The sequence below is a fragment of the Oncorhynchus keta genome, chromosome 4, assembly GCF_023373465.1.
Source record: "Oncorhynchus keta strain PuntledgeMale-10-30-2019 chromosome 4, Oket_V2, whole genome shotgun sequence".
Taxonomy (NCBI): Eukaryota; Metazoa; Chordata; class Actinopteri; order Salmoniformes; family Salmonidae; genus Oncorhynchus; species Oncorhynchus keta.
This window is the reverse complement of record NC_068424.1, coordinates 80,078,426-80,102,084: the sequence shown is the minus strand read 5'-3', so window position 1 is coordinate 80,102,084 and position 23,659 is coordinate 80,078,426. Positions and strand designations below refer to the sequence as shown.

General features: G+C 46.3%; 1 protein-coding gene and 1 long non-coding RNA gene across 2 annotated transcripts in view; both read left to right on the top strand.

Annotated features, from left to right (window-relative positions):
- The window catches only part of LOC118373296 (probable E3 ubiquitin-protein ligase MID2), a 175,857-nt gene that overhangs the window by 50,190 nt on the left and 102,008 nt on the right, over positions 1-23,659 (top strand). The window contains 1 exon segment of the mRNA XM_052517360.1: positions 3,520-4,328. Coding sequence (XP_052373320.1) covers positions 3,576-4,328 — 753 coding nt within the window. The 5' untranslated portion in view covers positions 3,520-3,575.
- Positions 11,389-19,157, top strand: LOC127929422 (uncharacterized). Its single transcript, XR_008134906.1, has 4 exons — positions 11,389-13,511; positions 13,928-14,059; positions 15,971-16,146; positions 18,798-19,157. It is a non-coding gene; the product is annotated as an uncharacterized LOC127929422 (long non-coding RNA).

Genomic DNA, 23,659 nt, shown 5'->3' with positions numbered 1-23,659 from the left:
ATCTTCAAGACTCTGTTCTCTCTTTATTTTATTTTACCTTTATTTTACTAGGCAAGTCAGTTAAGAACAAATTCTTATTTTCAACGACAGCCTAGGAACAGTGGGTTAACTGCCTGTTCAGGGGCAGAACGACAGATTTTGTACCTTGTCAGCTCGGGGATTTGAACTTGCAACCTTTCGGTTACTAGTCCAAACGCTCTAACCACTAGGCTACCCTGCCGCTCTTGTGACCGTTCCTCTCTTTGTATGTGCTGTTTTCATTTTAGGAGCTTCCATAGTGGACAAAGTTGTCAGTTATCCATCAGATATACAAATGGACATTGAACACCAGTGAAAAAAAGAGAATGTTTCCAATGTGGTCCTCAATGGAATGGGATTTTGGGATGGGATTTTCATGCATGCCTGAAAACTCTTACGGAAAATGCACGTCAGTTCAGAACAAAATCTTATTTACAATGACGGCCTGCCCCGGCCAAACCCTAACGACGCTGGGCCCCCAATCACAGCCGGTTGTCGAACCAGGGTCTGTAGTGAGATGCAGGGGGGAGGAGAGGAGAGGAGATGAGGACTGTGGACCTGCCTGCCTGTGAGGTGTTAGCCAGGGTTGGGGGGGTAGAGAGGTGCTGAGGACCCGTCTTCCCTGCCTGGCTGAGGTGATTTGTGCCTTTTCATGTTCAGGACCCAGTGGAATCCATCAATGCAGAAACATTATAATCTGTCCAGCCAACAGACTCTGTTAAATGTAGGCCTGTAGATGTACAGTGTTTTGGGAGACGGAGCAGTCCTTTTCTCTCTCTCTCTCTCTCTCTCTCTCTCTCTCTCTCTCTCTCTCTCTCTCTCTCTCTCTCTCTCTCTCTCTCTCTCTCTCTCTCTCTCTCTCTCTCTCTCTCTCTCTCTCTCTCTCTCTCTCTCTCTCTCTCTCTCTCTCTTCTCTCTCTCTCTCTCTCTCTCTCTCTCTCTCTCTCTCTCTTTCTTTCTCTCTCTTCTCTTTCTTTCTCTCTCTCTCTCTCTCTCTCTTTCTCTCTCTCTCTCTCTCTCTCTCTTTCTTTCTCTCTCTCTCTCTCTCTTTTCTTTCTCTCTTCTCTCTCTTCTTTCTTTCTCTCTCTTTCTTTCTCTCTCTCTTCTCTTTCTTTCTCTCTTTCTCTCTCTCTTTCTCTCTCTCTCTCTCTCTCTCTCTCTCTCTCTTTCTCTCTCTCTCTGGGACTTAAGCGATGTGATGCATTATATGCCATGCCATTTGACAGCACCAGCCAGAGGCTCACTCTGGCTGGAGGCTCTGGAGAGGTGCCAGGCAGGGCAGGGCTGCCACCACTGTGCCCAGTCTTCAGCTGGAGACATTACACTGATCAGACTAGCCTGCATCTATGTCTGTATGTGTCCCAAATCACTACCCAAGTGCACTACTATGAGCCCTGGTCAAAAGTAGTGCCTTATATAGGGAACATGGGTGCATCCTTTCTGTCTGTGCAGACCTTCCTCATCTCTACCCATCTAGTCTCATTATGCAGCCTGCCAGCCCCATCTCTACCCAGCTAGTCTCATTATGCAGCCTGCCAGCCCCATCTCTACCCAGCTAGCCTCATTATGCAGTCTGCCAGCCCCATCTCTACCCAGCTAGCCTCATTATGCAGCCTGCCAGCCCCATCTCTACCCAGCTAGCCTCATTATGCAGCCTGCCAGCCTCATCTCTACCCATCTAGCCTCATTATGCAGCCTGCCAGCCCCATCTCTACCCAGCTAGCCTCATTATGCAGCCTGCCAGCCCCATCTCTACCCAGCTAGCCTCATTATGCAGTCTGACAGCCCCATCTCTACCCATCTAGTCTCATTATGCAGTCTGCCAGCCCCATCTCTACCCAGCTAGCCTCATTATGCAGCCTGCCAGCCCCATCTCTACCCAGCTAGCCTCATTATGCAGCCTGCCAGCCCCATCTCTACCCAGCTAGCCTCATTATGCAGTCTGCCAGCCTCATCTCTACCCAGCTAGCCTCATTATGCAGCCTGCCAGCCCCATCTCTACCCAGCTAGCCTCATTATGCAGCCTGCCAGCCCCATCTCTACCCAGCTAGCCTCATTATGCAGCCTGCCAGCCCCATCTCTACCCAGCTAGCCTCATTATGCAGTCTGTCAGCCCATCTCTACCCATCTAGTCTCATTATGCAGCCTGCCAGCCCCATCTCTACCCAGCTAGTCTCATTATGCAGCCTGCCAGCCCCATCTCTACCCAGCTAGCCTCATTATGCAGCCTGCCAGCCCCATCTCTACCCAGCTAGCCTCATTATGCAGCCTGCCAGCCCCATCTCTACCCAGCTAGTCTCATTATTCAGCCTGCCAGCCTCATCTCTACCCAGCTAGCCTCATTATGCAGCCTGCCAGCCCCATCTCTACCCAGCTAGCCTCATTATTCAGCCTGCCAGCCTCATCTCTACCCAGCTAGCCTCATTATGCAGCCTGCCAGCCCCATCTCTACCCAGCTAGCCTCATTATGCAGCCTGCCAGCCTCATCTCTACCCAGCTAGCCTCATTATGCAGCCTGCCAGCCCCATCTCTACCCAGCTAGCCTCATTATGCAGCCTGCCAGCCTCATCTCTACCCATCTAGCCTCATTATGCAGCCTGCCAGCCCCATCTCTACCCATCTAGCCTCATTATGCAGCCTGCCAGCCCCATCTCTACCCAGCTAGCCTCATTATGCAGCCTGCCAGCCTCATCTCTACCCATCTAGCCTCATTATGCAGCCTGCCAGCCCCATCTCTACCCAGCTAGCCTCATTATGCAGCCTGCCAGCCCCATCTCTACCCAGCTAGCCTCATTATGCAGCCTGCCAGCCCCATCTCTACCCAGCTAGTCTCATTATTCAGCCTGCCAGCCTCATCTCTACCCAGCTAGCCTCATTATGCAGCCTGCCAGCCCCATCTCTACCCAGCTAGCCTCATTATTCAGCCTGCCAGCCTCATCTCTACCCAGCTAGCCTCATTATGCAGCCTGCCAGCCCCATCTCTACCCAGCTAGCCTCATTATGCAGCCTGCCAGCCTCATCTCTACCCAGCTAGCCTCATTATGCAGCCTGCCAGCCCCATCTCTACCCAGCTAGCCTCATTATGCAGCCTGCCAGCCTCATCTCTACCCATCTAGCCTCATTATGCAGCCTGCCAGCCCCATCTCTACCCATCTAGCCTCATTATGCAGCCTGCCAGCCCCATCTCTACCCAGCTAGCCTGATTATGCAGCCTGTCAGCCCCATCTCTACCCAGCTAGCCTCATTATGCAGCCTGCCAGCCTCATCTCTACCCAGCTAGCCTCATTATGCAGCCTGCCAGCCCCATCTCTACCCAGCTAGCCTCATTATGCAGTCTGCCAGCCCTATCTCTACCCAGCTAGCCTCATTATGCAGCCTGCCAGCCCCATCTCTACCCGGGAAGTTTTCACCCGGTAATTCGTTGGGCACCACCCTCTGGAGAGCCCTGCGGTTGAACTCATAGTCAACTCTCTGTTTCTGTTCTCCTCTTTCCTCTTTCAGGTGACTGACCAGCTTCCGTGGGATTTGATGTCGCCTCTAGATTGGTTCTGCTGAAGATGGAAACACTGGAGTCTGAGCTCACCTGCCCAATCTGCCTGGAGCTGTTTGAAGATCCTCTTCTCTTACCCTGCGCCCACAGCCTGTGTTTCAACTGCGCCCACCGCATCCTAGTCTCCCACTGCTCGTCCAACAAACCTCTAGAGTCCATCTCCGCCTTCCAGTGCCCCACCTGCCGTTACGTCATCACGCTGAACCACCGCGGCCTGGAGGGCCTGAAGCGCAATGTGACCCTGCAGAACATCATCCACCGTTTCCAGAAGGCCTCCGTCAGCGGCCCTAACTCCCCCAGTGAGAGCCGTCGTGCCCCAGGTCTCTCCGGAGGCCACAGGCCCTATAGCAGCAGCGGAGGAGGAAGCTCCGGCAGCCACAGCGCCCGCTCCAGCCCGGCCCAGCCCTCCTCTCATCAGCACACCGCCACCATGTCTCTGGAGCACCGTATCAGCTGCCAGTTCTGTGAGCAGGACCCGCCGCGCGAGGCAGTCAAGACGTGCGTGACCTGCGAGGTGTCGTACTGTGACAGGTGCCTACGTGCCACGCACCCCAATAAGAAGCCGTTTACCAGTCACCGGTTGGTGGAGCCGGTGCATGACGCCCACATGAGAGGCCTCACCTGTCTGGAGCATGAGAATGAGAAGGTTAATATGTACTGCATCGTGGATGACCAGCTGATATGTGCCCTGTGTAAGCTGGTGGGACGACACAGAGAACACCAAGTCTCCTCTCTTAGCGAACGCTTCGACAAACTCAAGGTGAGACTCCCCCCCCTTCTCTCTAACACACAGATCACACACTAACTCTTCACATCAACCAACTGTATTTGAAGTGTTGTTTTTCCAAAACGCATAAAACGCATTTTCAGAAATGTTGGTGAATTGACGTTAATTAAAAACGCATATTGTGAAAAAGATTTTGCCATGACATGGGCTAGAGAAAAGACAGACATGATATTGTTTGAAATATTGCAAGCTAATTGTTTTTTGTTTTTTTTAAATACAAATAATCATGTTTTGTGGCAAAACACTATATACCCCCCCCAAACAACAGAACTCCTGTAGAAAAAGTATCCCAATTGAGATTTAAACAGTCATATGTAATAAAGTATCAATAAATAAATAAAATATTAAAATAATCAATATTGTTCAAATATAACACAACATAATGTATTCTGAGGGTGGACAGGGTATACAATGTGGGTTTTGGACATTTAATTAACTTTTTATTTTTTTAAATATGTTTTTTTTCTTCCATTGGGATAAATCAAGGGAAGCTTTCTGAATGTGATTGTATACACTTTAGGGAAGGATTTAATAAATAAGGACTTTGAAAGTCTGATTATTGGATTGATTCTTATTGTCGGAGTGACACGGCACTTTGTTTACAGCCTCCGTATGTTTCTTATTGTCAGAGTGACACGGCACTTTGTTTACAGCCTCCGTATGTTTCTTATTGTCAGAGTGACACGGCACTTTGTTTACAACCTCCGTATGTTTCTTATTGTCAGAGTGACACGGCACTTTGTTTACAGCCTCCGTATGTTTCTTATTGTCAGAGTGACACGGCACTTTGTTTACAACCTCCGTATGTTTCTTATTGTCAGAGTGACACGGCACTTTGTTTACAACCTCCGTATGTTTCTTATTGTCAGAGTGACACGGCACTTTGTTTACAGCCTCCGTATGTTTCTTATTGTCAGAGTGACACGGCACTTTGTTTACAACCTCCGTATGTTTCTTATTGTCAGAGTGACACGGCACTTTGTTTACAACCTCCGTATGTTTCTTATTGTCAGAGTGACACGGCACTTTGTTTACAACCTCCGTATGTTTCTTATTGTCAGAGTGACACGGCACTTTGTTTACAACCTCCGTATGTTTCTTATTGTCAGAGTGACACGGCACTTTGTTTACAACCTCCGTATGTTTCTTATTGTCAGAGTGACACGGCACTTTGTTTACAACCTCTGTATGTTTCTTATTGTCAGAGTGACACGGCACTTTGTTTACAACCTCCGTATGTTTCTTATTGTCAGAGTGACACGGCACTTTGTTTACAACCTCCGTATGTTTCTTATTGTCAGAGTGACACGGCACTTTGTTTACAACCTCCGTATGTTTCTTATTGTCGGAGTGACACGGCACTTTGTTTACAACCTCCGTATGTTTCTTATTGTCAGAGTGACACGGCACTTTGTTTACAGCCTCCGTATGTTTCTTATTGTCAGAGTGACACGGCACTTTGTTTACAGCCTCCGTATGTTTCTTATTGTCAGAGTGACACGGCACTTTGTTTACAGCCTCCGTATGTTTCTTATTGTCAGAGTGACACGGCACTTTGTTTACAACCTCCGTATGTTTCTTATTGTCAGAGTGACACGGCACTTTGTTTACAGCCTCCGTATGTTTCTTATTGTCAGAGTGACACGGCACTTTGTTTACAACCTCCGTATGTTTCTTATTGTCAGAGTGACACGGCACTTTGTTTACAACCTCCGTATGTTTCTTATTGTCAGAGTGACACGGCACTTTGTTTACAGCCTCCGTATGTTTCTTATTGTCAGAGTGACACGGCACTTTGTTTACAACCTCCGTATGTTTCTTATTGTCAGAGTGACACGGCACTTTGTTTACAGCCTCCGTATGTTTCTTATTGTCAGAGTGACACGGCACTTTGTTTACAGCCTCCGTATGTTTCTTATTGTCAGAGTGACACGGCACTTTGTTTACAACCTCCGTATGTTTCTTATTGTCAGAGTGACACGGCACTTTGTTTACAACCTCCGTATGTTTCTTATTGTCAGAGTGACACGGCACTTTGTTTACAACCTCCGTATGTTTCTTATTGTCAGAGTGACACGGCACTTTGTTTACAGCCTCCGTATGTTTCTTATTGTCAGAGTGACACGGCACTTTGTTTACAACCTCCGTATGTTTCGTTTCTTATTGTCAGAGTGACACTGAAGCTGATTCACACCCAACACTGAAGCTAATTCACACCCAACACTGAAGCTAATTCATACCCGACACTGAAGCTAATTCACACCCAACACTGAAGCTGATTCACACCCAACACTGAAGCTGATTCACACGCAACACTGAAGCTGATTCACACCCAACACTGAAGCTAATTCACACCCAACACTGAAGCTAATTCACACCCAACACTGAAGCTAATTCACACCCAACACTGAAGCTAATTCACACCCAACACTGAAGCTGATTTACTGAGTTAGTGATGCATGTGATAAAATAGGCATAATAGATATAACGTATTAAAAGCCTTATTGTAAGGCATTGTAAAGGCTCATGCTTATAAAATATGATGTGTATCCGTACTGTGTTGTATAGAGTTAGGATGTGCTTATAATGTCGTCCTATACTGTGTCCATATAGTGGTGGGGATGACTTCAGAGTTGTATCAGTGACAGAAATACATTAACGACTTGACTCTTGAGAGACATATCATCTTATAAGCCTCATTATAAGACATTATTACATATGCTCATATCAAGGTATAAACTTGCTTTTACTAAGTTATCAAATATTATACCTGCAGGGTTTAAGTTAAGTGTTATCGATATAACTCTTCGTAATGTGAATCGAGGCGGGATTTTGTGTTATAGCAATCTTCTTCTTCTTCTTCTTGTTTCAGGGATTTACCCGATAGTTAGTTTCGGGAAGGATAACAAATAATTTCCAGGGTCGTGTTAGAAAGAGGGACCCGGGTCAAAGAGGCTTAAAGGATATAGAGTTTGTGTTGGGTGACATTACCTAAGAGAGAAGGGCGGAAGCATCATACAGAACGGTAACATGTTCATGTCATGTTGTTGTTTACCTCATCCTGGTACTTGATGCTCTTATGTGGATATTGTACCGCCTGTAGAGCTCTGTGTTCTGAAGTAACTCCTGCATAGAGGAAATTCTATTGATGTGGTGCCCCCCCCGTTGTGTCTTTGAGGATATGAATGGAATCCCCCCTTCTTCTTCTCTCTCTCCCTGTCTCTCAGGCGGCAGTACAGGCAGATCATTTGAATGTTATAAAGCTTTGAACTTGGTGACTTTGAACTCCCCCTCTCTCTCCCACCCTCTCTCTCTCTCCCTTTATCCCCTCTCTCTCTCCCTCTTTCTCCCTCTATCCCCCTCTCGACCCTCTTTCTCCCTCTATCCCTGACCTGGGAAGGGACCAGCTCAGATCAGATCAGCTCTTTCTTTTTTTCTCTCTCTCTCTCTCTCTCTCTCTCTCTCTCTCTCTCTCTCTCTCTCTCTCTCTCTCTCTCTCTCTCTCTCTCTCTCTCTCTCTCTCTCTCTCTCTCTCTCTCTCTCTCTCTCTCTCTCTCTCTCTCTCTCTCTCTCTCTCTGTCTCTGTCTCTGTCTCTGTCTCTCTCTCTGTCTATCCCCAACCTGGGTGGGACTAGCTCAGATCAGCTCAGCAAACGTTGTAATCTTTTTCCGCCTGGGGAAATTGACGGAATAAAACTATTATTTGTACATAATCAGAAGAGATGTGTACTTCTAATCTGTGACCACATCTTGTAATGAAACACAGAGAAACACACACACACGTATTAACTCTCATTCCATCCAATATTGTCATCTAACTGACCTGATGCACTAGAGACTTCACACTACACTGAGACTGTCCTCTAACTGACCTGATGCACTAGAGACTTCACACTACACTGAGACTGTCCTCTAACTGACCTGATGCACTAGAGACTTCACACTACACTGAGACTGTCCTCTAACTGACCTGATGCACTAGAGACTTCACACTACACTGAGACTGTCCTCTAACTGACCTGATGTACTAGAGACTTCACACTACACTGAGACTGTCCTCTAACTGACCTGATGTACTAGAGACTTCACACTACACTGAGACTGTCCTCTAACTGACCTGATGTACTAGAGACTTCACACTACACTGAGACTGTCCTCTAACTGACCTGATGTACTAGAGACTTCACACTACACTGAGACTGTCCTCTAACTGACCTGATGCACTAGAGACTTCACACTACACTGAGACTGTCCTCTAACTGACCTGATGCACTAGAGACTTCACACTACACTGAGACTGTCCTCTAACTGACCTGATGTGCTGTTTACATGTTTCGTTGTCTCTAGAGCCTGGGGCTAGTTATAAATTTATGGACTGATTAGCCAAGACTCGTACCCCTTGAGGCACAGCTGAGAGAATCTGTGTGAAATGGGAATCTGAATAACATGTGCAGACATGAAGCATGTCAACAGACATTTAAAATGAAGAACTGCTGCTGCTGAATGTCAGATCAGTGTGTGTTTGCTGAAGCCTGTTCGCTACCATTTTGTTGACCAAAAACAACCGATTCCTACTTTCCTCTCTCAATTGATTGAGTGACAGAGCTACAAATGTGATGCTATGTCGATGGTGTAAACATCTTCAGAAATGTGGAGGGGGCCCTCGTATATCTCGTGTCCCCAGATGGTCATGCTGATTATCCCCGAGAGGGCTGAGTTCTCATCTCTGTGTGGCTTGAGAGGCTGAGTGATCATCAAGCTACTAATGAGCTGAAGGTCTTTGGTCAAGCCACATCAACGATGTGTTTGTGTGCAGTAACACTGGACTCGACCACAAAAGCACTACTTGAAATCAGGACCGGATAAATAGTGTCGGTCGTTGCTTCGCAGTACGTGACTGCATCTGTTTACTGCTCCTCCATTGATCTTATGATGGACTCTAAGTCAGACATGACTTGGAACGTGGGGGGCTGTTTTCAGCAGTCTGACAGCTCTCACTGGTGCACAGGGATTATACACTGTGTTTCACAGTGTATAAATATGAAGAAAGTTAGCGATTTTAAAGGATTAATTTCCTATTTTTGACGTTTGCTGGTCGCAGCAGTAGTCAATGTTGATATACCCGCCCTATCCTTCGTCTCTCTCTCTCTCTCTCTCTCTCTCTCTCTCTCTCTCTCTCTCTCTCTCTCTCTCTCTCTCTCTCTCTCTCTCTCTCTCTCTCTCTCTCACTCGCTCTCTCTTTCTCTCTGTCAGTAAGCTCCTTAAGGAAACCGTCTATCTCTCCTCACCCCCCTCTCCTCCTCATCCTCCTCTCCTCCTCATCGGTGTAGCACAGTCAAGTAGCTATTTCACTGTGATCTCTGCCTTTCCTGGCACCCTCAGGCCTCCGGTCCAAAGTAGTGCACTATGAAGGGAACAGGATGCTATTTGGGATACATACAGATGTTCTTGTTGCAGGGTAGGTAGTACCATACAACTCAACAGTTCTGCTCCATAGTCATTAATTCCCAGCCTTTTACTGCAGAAGAGAAAGTGAGAGACACCAGCTTCCAGTAAAAGAGATAGGATCTGACATGTAGAAGCTGAGCATCCCCTGATTCCCTGTGTTTGTACAGAGAGAAGCTGAGCAGCCCCTGATTCCCTGTGTTTGTACAGAGAGAGGCTGAGCATCCCCTGATTCCCTGTGTTTGTACAGGGAGAAGCTGAGCTTCCCGATTCCCTGTGTTTGTACAGGGAGAAGCTGAGCATCCCGATTCCCTGTGTTTGTACAGGGAGAAGCTGAGCTTCCCGATTCCCTGTGTTTGTACAGAGAGAAGCTGAGCATCCCGATTCCCTGTGTTTGTACAGGGAGAAGCTGAGCATCCCCTGATTCCCTGTGTTTGTACAGAGAGAAGCTGAGCATCCCCTGATTCCCTGTGTTTGTACAGAGAGAAGCTGAGCATCCCCTGATTCCCTGTGTTTTTACAGAGAGAGGCTGAGCATCCCCTGATTCCCTGTGTTTGTACAGGGAGAAGCTGAGCATCCCCTGATTCCCTGTGTTTGTACAGAGAGAGGCTGAGCATCCCCTGATTCCCTGTGTTTGTACAGGGAGAAGCTGAGCTTCCCGATTCCCTGTGTTTGTACAGGGAGAAGCTGAGCATCCCGATTCCCTGTGTTTGTACAGGGAGAAGCTGAGCATCCCCTGATTCCCTGTGTTTGTACAGAGAGAAGCTGAACATCCCCTGATTCCCTGTATTTTTACAGAGAGAAGCTGAGCATCCCCTGATTCCCTGTGTTTGTACAGAGAGAAGCTGAGCATCCCCTGTGTTTTTTACAGAGAGAAGCTGAGCATCCCCTGATTCCCTGTGTTTGTACAGAGAGAAGCTGAGCATCCCCTGTGTTTTTTACAGAGAGAGGCTGAGCATCCCCTGATTCCCTGTGTTTGTACAGGGAGAAGCTGAGCATCCCCTGATTCCCTGTGTTTGTATAGAGAGAAGCTGAGCATCCCCTGATTCCCTGTGTTTGTACAGAGAGAGGCTGAGCATCCCCTGATTCCCTGTGTTTGTACAGGGAGAAGCTGAGCATCCCCTGATTCCCTGTGTTTGTACAGGGAGAAGCTGAGCATCCCCTGATTCCCTGTGTTGGTACAGGGAGAAGCTGAGCATCCCCTGATTCCCTGTGTTTGTACAGAGACAAGCTGACATGATTTGAAGAATAGTGTGAGAGAGCACTTATCCATGCTCATAGTACCACCGTTGCTCGTGTGGTGTTTTTCTATGTGTGTGTGTGTGTATGTGTGTACGTGTCGTGTGTGTGTGTGTGTGTGTGTGTGTGTGTGTGTGTGTGTGTGTGTGTGTGTGTGTGTGTGTGTGTGTGTGTGTGTGTGTGTGTGTGTGTGTGTGTGTGTGTGTGCGTGTGCTCGTGTGTGTGTTCCTATGCTCATGTACACATTTCCACTTAGGTTATTATAGATGGATAGAGATGCCTGGTGTCTGGGAGTGACAGGTTATTATAGATGGATAGAGATGTCTGGTGTCTGGGAGTGTAGTGACAGGTTATTATAGATGGATAGAGATGCCTGGTGTCTGGGAGTGTAGTGACAGGTTATTATAGATGGATAGTGATGCCTGGTGTCTGGGAGTGTAGTGACAGGTTATTATAGATGGATAGAGATGCCTGGTGTCTGGGAGTGACAGGTTATTATAGATGGATAGAGATGCCTGGTGTCTGGGAGTGACAGGTTATTATAGATGGATAGTGATGCCTGGTGTCTGGGAGTGACAGGTTATTATAGATGGATAGAGATGCCTGGTGTCTGGGAGTGACAGGTTATTATAGATGGATAGAGATGTCTGGTGTCTGGGAGTGACAGGTTATTATAGATGGATAGAGATGCCTGGTGTCTGGGAGTGACAGGTTATTATAGATGGATAGAGATGCCTGGTGTCTGGGAGTGACAGGTTATTATAGATGGATAGAGATGCCTGGTGTCTGGGAGTGTAGTGACAGGTTATTATAGATGGATAGAGATGCCTGGTGTCTGGGAGTGACAGGTTATTATAGATGGATAGAGATGCCTGGTGTCTGGGAGTGACAGGTTATTATAGATGGATAGAGATGCCTGGTGTCTGGGAGTGACAGGTTATTATAGATGGATAGTGATGCCTGGTGTCTGGGAGTGACAGGTTATTATAGATGGATAGAGATGCCTGGTGTCTGGGAGTGACAGGTTATTATAGATGGATAGAGATGCCTGGTGTCTGGGAGTGACAGGTTATTATAGATGGATAGAGATGCCTGGTGTCTGGGAGTGACAGGTTATTATAGATGGATAGAGATGCCTGGTGTCTGGGAGTGACAGGTTATTATAGATGGATAGAGATGCCTGGTGTCTGGGAGTGTAGTGACAGGTTATTATAGATGGATAGAGATGCCTGGTGTCTGGGAGTGACAGGTTATTATAGATGGATAGAGATGCCTGGTGTCTGGGAGTGTAGTGACAGGTTATTATAGATGGATAGAGATGCCTGGTGTCTGGGAGTGACAGGTTATTATAGATGGATAGAGATGCCTGGTGTCTGGGAGTGACAGGTTATTATAGATGGATAGAGATGCCTGGTGTCTGGGAGTGTAGTGACAGGTTATTATAGATGGATAGAGATGCCTGGTGTCTGGGAGTGTAGTGACAGGTTATTATAGATGGATAGAGATGCCTGGTGTCTGGGAGTGACAGGTTATTATAGATGGATAGAGATGCCTGGTGTCTGGGAGTGACAGGTTATTATAGATGGATAGAGATGCCTGGTGTCTGGGAGTGACAGGTTATTATAGATGGATAGAGATGCCTGGTGTCTGGGAGTGACAGGTTATTATAGATGGATAGAGATGCCTGGTGTCTGGGAGTGTAGTGACAGGTTATTATAGATGGATAGAGATGCCTGGTGTCTGGGAGTGACAGGTTATTATAGATGGATAGAGATGCCTGGTGTCTGGGAGTGACAGGTTATTATAGATGGATAGAGATGCCTGGTGTCTGGGAGTGACAGGTTATTATAGATGGATAGAGATGCCTGGTGTCTGGGAGTGTAGTGACAGGTTATTATAGATGGATAGAGATGCCTGGTGTCTGGGAGTGACAGGTTATTATAGATGGATAGAGATGCCTGGTGTCTGGGAGTGACAGGTTATTATAGATGGATAGAGATGCCTGGTGTCTGGGAGTGACAGGTTATTATAGATGGATAGAGATGCCTGGTGTCTGGGAGTGACAGGTTATTATAGATGGATAGTGATGCCTGGTGTCTGGGAGTGACAGGTTATTATAGATGGATAGAGATGCCTGGTGTCTGGGAGTGACAGGTTATTATAGATGGATAGAGATGCCTGGTGTCTGGGAGTGTAGTGACAGGTTATTATAGATGGATAGAGATGCCTGGTGTCTGGGAGTGACAGGTTATTATAGATGGATAGAGATGCCTGGTGTCTGGGAGTGACAGGTTATTATAGATGGATAGAGATGCCTGGTGTCTGGGAGTGACAGGTTATTATAGATGGATAGAGATGCCTGGTGTCTGGGAGTGACAGGTTATTATAGATGGATAGAGATGCCTGGTGTCTGGGAGTGTAGTGACAGGTTATTATAGATGGATAGAGATGCCTGGTGTCTGGGAGTGACAGGTTATTATAGATGGATAGTGATGCCTGGTGTCTGGGAGTGTAGTGACAGGTTATTATAGATGGATAGAGATGCCTGGTGTCTGGGAGTGACAGGTTATTATAGATGGATAGAGATGCCTGGTGTCTGGGAGTGAAATGTCAGGATAGATGGATAGAGATGCCTGGTGTCTGGGAGTGTAGTGACAGGTTATTATAGATGGATAGAGATGCCTGGTGTCTGGGAGTGACAGGTTATTATAGATGGATAGTGATGCCTGGTGTCTGGGAGTGTAGTGACAGGTTATTATAGTTGGATAGAGATGCCTGGTGTCTGGGAGTGACAGGTTATTATAGATGGATAGAGATGCCTGGTGTCTGGGAGTGTAGTGACAGGTTATTATAGATGGATAGAGATGCCTGGTGTCTGAGAGTGACAGGTTATTATAGATGGATAGTGATGCCTGGTGTCTGGGAGTGACAGGTTATTATAGATGGATAGAGATGCCTGGTGTCTGGGAGTGACAGGTTATTATAGATGGATAGAGATGCCTGGTGTCTGGGAGTGACAGGTTATTATAGATGGATAGAGATGTCTGGTGTCTGGGAGTGTAGTGACAGGTTATTATAGATGGATAGAGATGCCTGGTGTCTGGGAGTGTAGTGACAGGTTATGATAGATGGATAGAGATGCCTGGTGTCTGGGAGTGTAGTGACAGGTTATTATAGATGGATAGTGATGCCTGGTGTCTGGGAGTGTAGTGACAGGTTATTATAGATGGATAGAGATGCCTGGTGTCTGGGAGTGTAGTGACAGGTTATTATAGATGGATAGTGATGCCTGGTGTCTGGGAGTGTAGTGACAGGTTATTATAGATGGATAGAGATGTCTGGTGTCTGGGAGTGACAGGTTATTATAGATGGATAGAGATGCCTGGTGTCTGGGAGTGACAGGTTATTATAGATGGATAGTGATGCCTGGTGTCTGGGAGTGACAGGTTATTATAGATGGATAGAGATGCCTGGTGTCTGGGAGTGACAGGTTATTATAGATGGATAGAGATGCCTGGTGTCTGGGAGTGTTGTGACAGGTTATTATAGATGGATAGAGATGCCTGGTGTCTGGGAGGGAGTGACAGGTTATTATAGATGGATAGAGATGCCTGGTGTCTGGGAGTGACAGGTTATTATAGATGGATAGAGATGCCTGGTGTCTGGGAGATGGATAGAGATGCCTGGTGTCTGGGAGGTTATTATAGATGGATAGAGATGCCTGGTGTCTGGGAGTGACAGGTTATTATAGATGGATAGAGATGCCTGGTGTCTGGGAGTGTAGTGACAGGTTATTATAGATGGATAGAGATGCCTGGTGTCTGGGAGTGACAGGTTATTATAGATGGATAGTGATGCCTGGTGTCTGGGAGTGTAGTGACAGGTTATTATAGATGGATAGAGATGCCTGGTGTCTGGGAGTGACAGGTTATTATAGATGGATAGAGATGCCTGGTGTCTGGGAGTGACAGGTTATTATAGATGGATAGAGATGCCTGGTGTCTGGGAGTGTAGTGACAGGTTATTATAGATGGATAGAGATGCCTGGTGTCTGGGAGTGACAGGTTATTATAGATGGATAGTGATGCCTGGTGTCTGGGAGTGTAGTGACAGGTTATTATAGATGGATAGAGATGCCTGGTGTCTGGGAGTGACAGGTTATTATAGATGGATAGAGATGCCTGGTGTCTGGGAGTGTAGTGACAGGTTATTATAGATGGATAGAGATGATGCTGGGAGTGACTTATTATAGATGGATGTCTGGTGTCTGGGAGTGACAGGTTATTATAGATGGATAGAGATGCCTGGTGTCTGGGAGTGACAGGTTATTATAGATGGATAGAGATGCCTGGTGTCTGGGAGTGACAGGTTATTATAGATGGATAGAGATGCCTGGTGTCTGGGAGTGACAGGTTATTATAGATGGATAGAGATGTCTGGTGTCTGGGAGTGTAGTGACAGGTTATTATAGATGGATAGAGATGCCTGGTGTCTGGGAGTGTAGTGACAGGTTATGATAGATGGATAGAGATGCCTGGTGTCTGGGAGTGTAGTGACAGGTTATTATAGATGGATAGTGATGCCTGGTGTCTGGGAGTGTAGTGACAGGTTATTATAGATGGATAGAGATGCCTGGTGTCTGGGAGTGTAGTGACAGGTTATTATAGATGGATAGAGATGCCTGGTGTCTGGGAGTGTAGTGACAGGTTATTATAGATGGATAGAGATGCCTGGTGTCTGGGAGTGACAGGTTATTATAGATGGATAGAGATGCCTGGTGTCTGGGAGTGACAGGTTATTATAGATGGATAGAGATGCCTGGTGTCTGGGAGTGACAGGTTATTATAGATGGATAGAGATGCCTGGTGTCTGGGAGTGTAGTGACAGGTTATTATAGATGGATAGAGATGCCTGGTGTCTGGGAGTGACAGGTTATTATAGATGGATAGAGATGTCTGGTGTCTGGGAGTGACAGGTTATTATAGATGGATAGAGATGCCTGGTGTCTGGGAGTGACAGGTTATTATAGATGGATAGAGATGCCTGGTGTCTGGGAGTGACAGGTTATTATAGATGGATAGAGATGTCTGGTGTCTGGGAGTGACAGGTTATTATAGATGGATAGAGATGCCTGGTGTCTGGGAGTGTAGTGACAGGTTATTATAGATGGATAGAGATGCCTGGTGTCTGGGAGTGTTGTGACAGGTTATTATAGATGGATAGAGATGCCTGGTGTCTGGGAGTGGATAGTGACAGGTTATGACAGGTTATATAGATGGATAGAGATGCCTGGTGTCTGGGAGTGACAGGTTATTATAGATGGATAGAGATGCCTGGTGTCTGGGAGTGACAGGTTATTATAGATGGATAGAGATGCCTGGTGTCTGGGAGTGTAGTGACAGGTTATTATAGATGGATAGTGATGTCTGGTGTCTGGGAGTGTAGTGACAGGTTATTATAGATGGATAGAGATGCCTGGTGTCTGGGAGTGTAGTGACAGGTTATTATAGATGGATAGAGATGCCTGGTGTCTGGGAGTGACAGGTTATTATAGATGGATAGAGATGCCTGGTGTCTGGGAGTGACAGGTTATTATAGATGGATAGAGATGCCTGGTGTCTGGGAGTGACAGGTTATTATAGATGGATAGAGATGCCTGGTGTCTGGGAGTGACAGGTTATTATAGATGGATAGAGATGCCTGGTGTCTGGGAGTGACAGGTTATTATAGATGGATAGAGATGCCTGGTGTCTGGGAGTTATTATAGATGGAGTGACAGGTTATTATAGATGGATAGAGATGCCTGGTGTCTGGGAGTGACAGGTTATTATAGATGGATAGAGATGCCTGGTGTCTGGGAGTGTAGTGACAGGTTATTATAGATGGATAGAGATGCCTGGTGTCTGGGAGTGACAGGTTATTATAGATGGATAGAGATGCCTGGTGTCTGGGAGTGACAGGTTATTATAGATGGATAGAGATGCCTGGTGTCTGGGAGTGTAGTGACAGGTTATTATAGATGGATAGAGATGCCTGGTGTCTGGGAGTGTAGTGACAGGTTATTATAGATGGATAGAGATGCCTGGTGTCTGGGAGTGACAGGTTATTATAGATGGATAGAGATGCCTGGTGTCTGGGAGTGTAGTGACAGGTTATTATAGATGGATAGAGATGCCTGGTGTCTGGGAGTGACAGGTTATTATAGATGGATAGAGATGCCTGGTGTCTGGGAGTGACAGGTTATTATAGATGGATAGAGATGCCTGGTGTCTGGGAGTGTAGTGACAGGTTATTATAGATGGATAGAGATGCCTGGTGTCTGGGAGTGACAGGTTATTATAGATGGATAGAGATGCCTGGTGTCTGGGAGTGACAGGTTATTATAGATGGATAGAGATGCCTGGTGTCTGGGAGTGACAGGTTATTATAGATGGATAGAGATGCCTGGTGTCTGGGAGTGTAGTGACAGGTTATTATAGATGGATAGAGATGCCTGGTGTCTGGGAGTGTAGTGACAGGTTATTATAGATGGATAGAGATGCCTGGTGTCTGGGAGTGACAGGTTATTATAGATGGATAGAGATGCCTGGTGTCTGGGAGTGACAGGTTATTATAGATGGATAGAGATGCCTGGTGTCTGGGAGTGACAGGTTATTATAGATGGATAGTGATGCCTGGTGTCTGGGAGTGACAGGTTATTATAGATGGATAGAGATGCCTGGTGTCTGGGAGTGACAGGTTATTATAGATGGATAGAGATGCCTGGTGTCTGGGAGTGTTGTGACAGGTTATTATAGATGGATAGAGATGCCTGGTGTCTGGGAGTGACAGGTTATTATAGATGGATAGAGATGCCTGGTGTCTGGGAGTGACAGGTTATTATAGATGGATAGAGATGCCTGGTGTCTGGGAGTGACAGGTTATTATAGATGGATAGAGATGCCTGGTGTCTGGGAGTGTAGTGACAGGTTATTATAGATGGATAGAGATGCCTGGTGTCTGGGAGTGACAGGTTATTATAGATGGATAGAGATGCCTGGTGTCTGGGAGTGTTGTGACAGGTTATTATAGATGGATAGAGATTCCTGGTGTCTGGGAGTGACAGGTTATTATAGATGGATAGAGATGCCTGGTGTCTGGGAGTGACAGGTTATTATAGATGGATAGAGATGCCTGGTGTCTGGGAGTGACAGGTTATTATAGATGGATAGAGATGCCTGGTGTCTGGGATAGTGACAGGTTATTATAGATGGATAGAGATGTCTGGTGTCTGGGAGTGTAGTGACAGGTTATTATAGATGGATAGAGATGCCTGGTGTCTGGGAGTGTAGTGACAGGTTATGATAGATGGATAGAGATGCCTGGTGTCTGGGAGTGTAGTGACAGGTTATTATAGATGGATAGTGATGCCTGGTGTCTGGGAGTGTAGTGACAGGTTATTATAGATGGATAGAGATGCCTGGTGTCTGGGAGTGTAGTGACAGGTTATTATAGATGGATAGTGATGCCTGGTGTCTGGGAGTGTAGTGACAGGTTATTATAGATGGATAGAGATGCCTGGTGTCTGGGAGTGACAGGTTATTATAGATGGATAGAGATGCCTGGTGTCTGGGAGTGACAGGTTATTATAGATGGATAGAGATGTCTGGTGTCTGGGAGTGACAGGTTATTATAGATGGATAGAGATGCCTGGTGTCTGGGAGTGTAGTGACAGGTTATTATAGATGGATAGAGATGTCTGGTGTCTGGGAGTGACAGGTTATTATAGATGGATAGAGATGCCTGGTGTCTGGGAGTGACAGGTTATTATAGATGGATAGAGATGCCTGGTGTCTGGGAGTGACAGGTTATTATAGATGGATAGAGATGCCTGGTGTCTGGGAGTGACAGGTTATTATAGATGGATAGAGATGCCTGGTGTCTGGGAGTGTAGTGACAGGTTATTATAGATGGATAGTGATGTCTGGTGTCTGGGAGTGTAGTGACAGGTTATTATAGATGGATAGAGATGCCTGGTGTCTGGGAGTGTAGTGACAGGTTATTATAGATGGATAGAGATGCCTGGTGTCTGGGAGTGACAGGTTATTATAGATGGATAGAGATGCCTGGTGTCTGGGAGTGACAGGTTATTATAGATGGATAGAGATGTCTGGTGTCTGGGAGTGTAGTGACAGGTTATTATAGATGGATAGAGATGCCTGGTGTCTGGGAGTGTAGTGACAGGTTATTATAGATGGATAGAGATGCCTGGTGTCTGGGAGTGTAGTGACAGGTTATTATAGATGGATAGAGATGCCTGGTGTCTGGGAGTGACAGGTTATTATAGATGGATAGAGATGCCTGGTGTCTGGGAGTGACAGGTTATTATAGATGGATAGAGATGCCTGGTGTCTGGGAGTGACAGGTTATTATAGATGGATAGAGATGCCTGGTGTCTGGGAGTGACAGGTTATTATAGATGGATAGAGATGCCTGGTGTCTGGGAGTGACAGGTTATTATAGATGGATAGAGATGCCTGGTGTCTGGGAGTGTAGTGACAGGTTATTATAGATGGATAGAGATGCCTGGTGTCTGGGAGTGACAGGTTATTATAGATGGATAGAGATGCCTGGTGTCTGGGAGTGTAGTGACAGGTTATTATAGATGGATAGAGATGTCTGGTGTCTGGGAGTGACAGGTTATTATAGATGGATAGAGATGCCTGGTGTCTGGGAGTGTAGTGACAGGTTATTATAGATGGATAGAGATGCCTGGTGTCTGGGAGTGACAGGTTATTATAGATGGATAGAGATGCCTGGTGTCTGGGAGTGACAGGTTATTATAGATGGATAGAGATGCCTGGTGTCTGGGAGTGACAGGTTATTATAGATGGATAGAGATGCCTGGTGTCTGGGAGTGTAGTGACAGGTTATTATAGATGGATAGAGATGCCTGGTGTCTGGGAGTGTAGTGACAGGTTATTATAGATGGATAGAGATGCCTGGTGTCTGGGAGTGACAGGTTATTATAGATGGATAGAGATGCCTGGTGTCTGGGAGTGTAGTGACAGGTTATTATAGATGGATAGAGATGCCTGGTGTCTGGGAGTGACAGGTTATTATAGATGGATAGAGATGCCTGGTGTCTGGGAGTGACAGGTTATTATAGATGGATAGAGATGCCTGGTGTCTGGGAGTGACAGGTTATTATAGATGGATAGAGATGCCTGGTGTCTGGGAGTGACAGGTTATTATAGATGGATAGAGATGCCTGGTGTCTGGGAGTGTAGTGACAGGTTATTATAGATGGATAGAGATGCCTGGTGTCTGGGAGTGTAGTGACAGGTTATTATAGATGGATAGAGATGCCTGGTGTCTGGGAGTGTAGTGACAGGTTATTATAGATGGATAGAGATGCCTGGTGTCTGGGAGTGTAGTGACAGGTTATTATAGATGGATAGAGATGCCTGGTGTCTGGGAGTGTTGTGACAGGTTATTATAGATGGATAGAGATGCCTGGTGTCTGGGAGTGTTGTGACAGGTTATTATAGATGGATAGAGATGCCTGGTGTCTGGGAGTGACAGGTTATTATAGATGGATAGAGATGCCTGGTGTCTGGGAGTGACAGGTTATTATAGATGGATAGAGATGCCTGGTGTCTGGGAGTGACAGGTTATTATAGATGGATAGAGATGCCTGGTGTCTGGGAGTGTAGTGACAGGTTATTATAAATGGATAGAGATGCCTGGTGTCTGGGAGTGACAGGTTATTATAGATGGATAGAGATGTCTGGTGTCTGGGAGTGACAGGTTATTATAGATGGATAGAGATGCCTGGTGTCTGGGAGTGACAGGTTATTATAGATGGATAGAGATGCCTGGTGACTGGGAGTGACAGGTTATTATAGATGGATAGAGATGTCTGGTGTCTGGGAGTGTAGTGACAGGTTATTATAGATGGATAGAGATGCCTGGTGTCTGGGAGTGTAGTGACAGGTTATTATAGATGGATAGAGATGCCTGGTGTCTGGGAGTGTAGTGACAGGTTATTATAGATGGATAGAGATGCCTGGTGTCTGGGAGTGACAGGTTATTATAGATGGATAGAGATGCCTGGTGTCTGGGAGTGACAGGTTATTATAGATGGATAGAGATGTCTGGTGTCTGGGAGTGTAGTGACAGGTTATTATAGATGGATAGAGATGCCTGGTGTCTGGGAGTGTAGTGACAGGTTATTATAGATGGATAGAGATGCCTGGTGTCTGGGAGTGTAGTGACAGGTTATTATAGATGGATAGAGATGCCTGGTGTCTGGGAGTGACAGGTTATTATAGATGGATAGAGATGCCTGGTGTCTGGGAGTGACAGGTTATTATAGATGGATAGAGATGCCTGGTGTCTGGGAGTGACCAGGTTATTATAGATGGATAGAGATGCCTGGTGTCTGGGAGTGACAGGTTATTATAGATGGATAGAGATGCCTGGTGTCTGGGAGTGACAGGTTATTATAGATGGATAGAGATGCCTGGTGTCTGGGAGTGTAGTGACAGGTTATTATAGATGGATAGAGATGCCTGGTGTCTGGGAGTGACAGGTTATTATAGATGGATAGAGATGCCTGGTGTCTGGGAGTGTAGTGACAGGTTATTATAGATGGATAGAGATGCCTGGTGTCTGGGAGTGACAGGTTATTATAGATGGATAGAGATGCCTGGTGTCTGGGAGTGACAGGTTATTATAGATGGATAGAGATGCCTGGTGTCTGGGAGTGTAGTGACAGGTTATTATAGATGGATAGAGATGCCTGGTGTCTGGGAGTGTAGTGACAGGTTATTATAGATGGATAGAGATGCCTGGTGTCTGGGAGTGACAGGTTATTATAGATGGATAGAGATGTCTGGTGTCTGGGAGTGTAGTGACAGGTTATTACAGATGGATAGAGATGCCTGGTGTCTGGGAGTGTAGTGACAGGTTATTATAGATGGATAGAGATGCCTGGTGTCTGGGAGTGACAGGTTATTATAGATGGATAGAGATGCCTGGTGTCTGGGAGTGTAGTGACAGGTTATTATAGATGGATAGAGATGCCTGGTGTCTGGGAGTGACAGGTTATTATAGATGGATAGAGATGCCTGGTGTCTGGGAGTGACAGGTTATTATAGATGGATAGAGATGCCTGGTGTCTGGGAGTGACAGGTTATTATAGATGGATAGAGATGCCTGGTGTCTGGGAGTGTAGTGACAGGTTATTATAGATGGATAGAGATGCCTGGTGTCTGGGAGTGACAGGTTATTATAGATGGATAGAGATGCCTGGTGTCTGGGAGTGACAGGTTATTATAGATGGATAGAGATGCCTGGTGTCTGGGAGTGACAGGTTATTATAGATGGATAGAGATGCCTGGTGTCTGGGAGTGACAGGTTATTATAGATGGATAGTGATGCCTGGTGTCTGGGAGTGACAGGTTATTATAGATGGATAGAGATGCCTGGTGTCTGGGAGTGACAGGTTATTATAGATGGATAGAGATGCCTGGTGTCTGGGAGTGTTGTGACAGGTTATTATAGATGGATAGAGATGCCTGGTGTCTGGGAGTGACAGGTTATTATAGATGGATAGAGATGCCTGGTGTCTGGGAGTGACAGGTTATTATAGATGGATAGAGATGCCTGGTGTCTGGGAGTGACAGGTTATTATAGATGGATAGAGATGCCTGGTGTCTGGGAGTGACAGGTTATTATAGATGGATAGAGATGCCTGGTGTCTGGGAGTGTAGTGACAGGTTATTATAGATGGATAGAGATGCCTGGTGTCTGGGAGTGACAGGTTATTATAGATGGATAGTGATGCCTGGTGTCTGGGAGTGTAGTGACAGGTTATTATAGATGGATAGAGATGCCTGGTGTCTGGGAGTGACAGGTTATTATAGATGGATAGAGATGCCTGGTGTCTGGGAGTGACAGGTTATTATAGATGGATAGAGATGCCTGGTGTCTGGGAGTGTAGTGACAGGTTATTATAGATGGATAGAGATGCCTGGTGTCTGGGAGTGACAGGTTATTATAGATGGATAGTGATGCCTGGTGTCTGGGAGTGTAGTGACAGGTTATTATAGATGGATAGAGATGCCTGGTGTCTGGGAGTGACAGGTTATTATAGATGGATAGAGATGCCTGGTGTCTGGGAGTGTAGTGACAGGTTATTATAGATGGATAGAGATGCCTGGTGTCTGGGAGTGACAGGTTATTATAGATGGATAGAGATGCCTGGTGTCTGGGAGTGACAGGTTATTATAGATGGATAGAGATGCCTGGTGTCTGGGAGTGACAGGTTATTATAGATGGATAGAGATGCCTGGTGTCTGGGAGTGACAGGTTATTATAGATGGATAGAGATGTCTGGTGTCTGGGAGTGTAGTGACAGGTTATTATAGATGGATAGAGATGCCTGGTGTCTGGGAGTGTAGTGACAGGTTATGATAGATGGATATAGATGCCTGGTGTCTGGGAGTGTAGTGACAGGTTATTATAGATGGATAGTGATGCCTGGTGTCTGGGAGTGTAGTGACAGGTTATTATAAATGGATAGAGATGCCTGGTGTCTGGGAGTGACAGGTTATTATAGATGGATAGAGATGTCT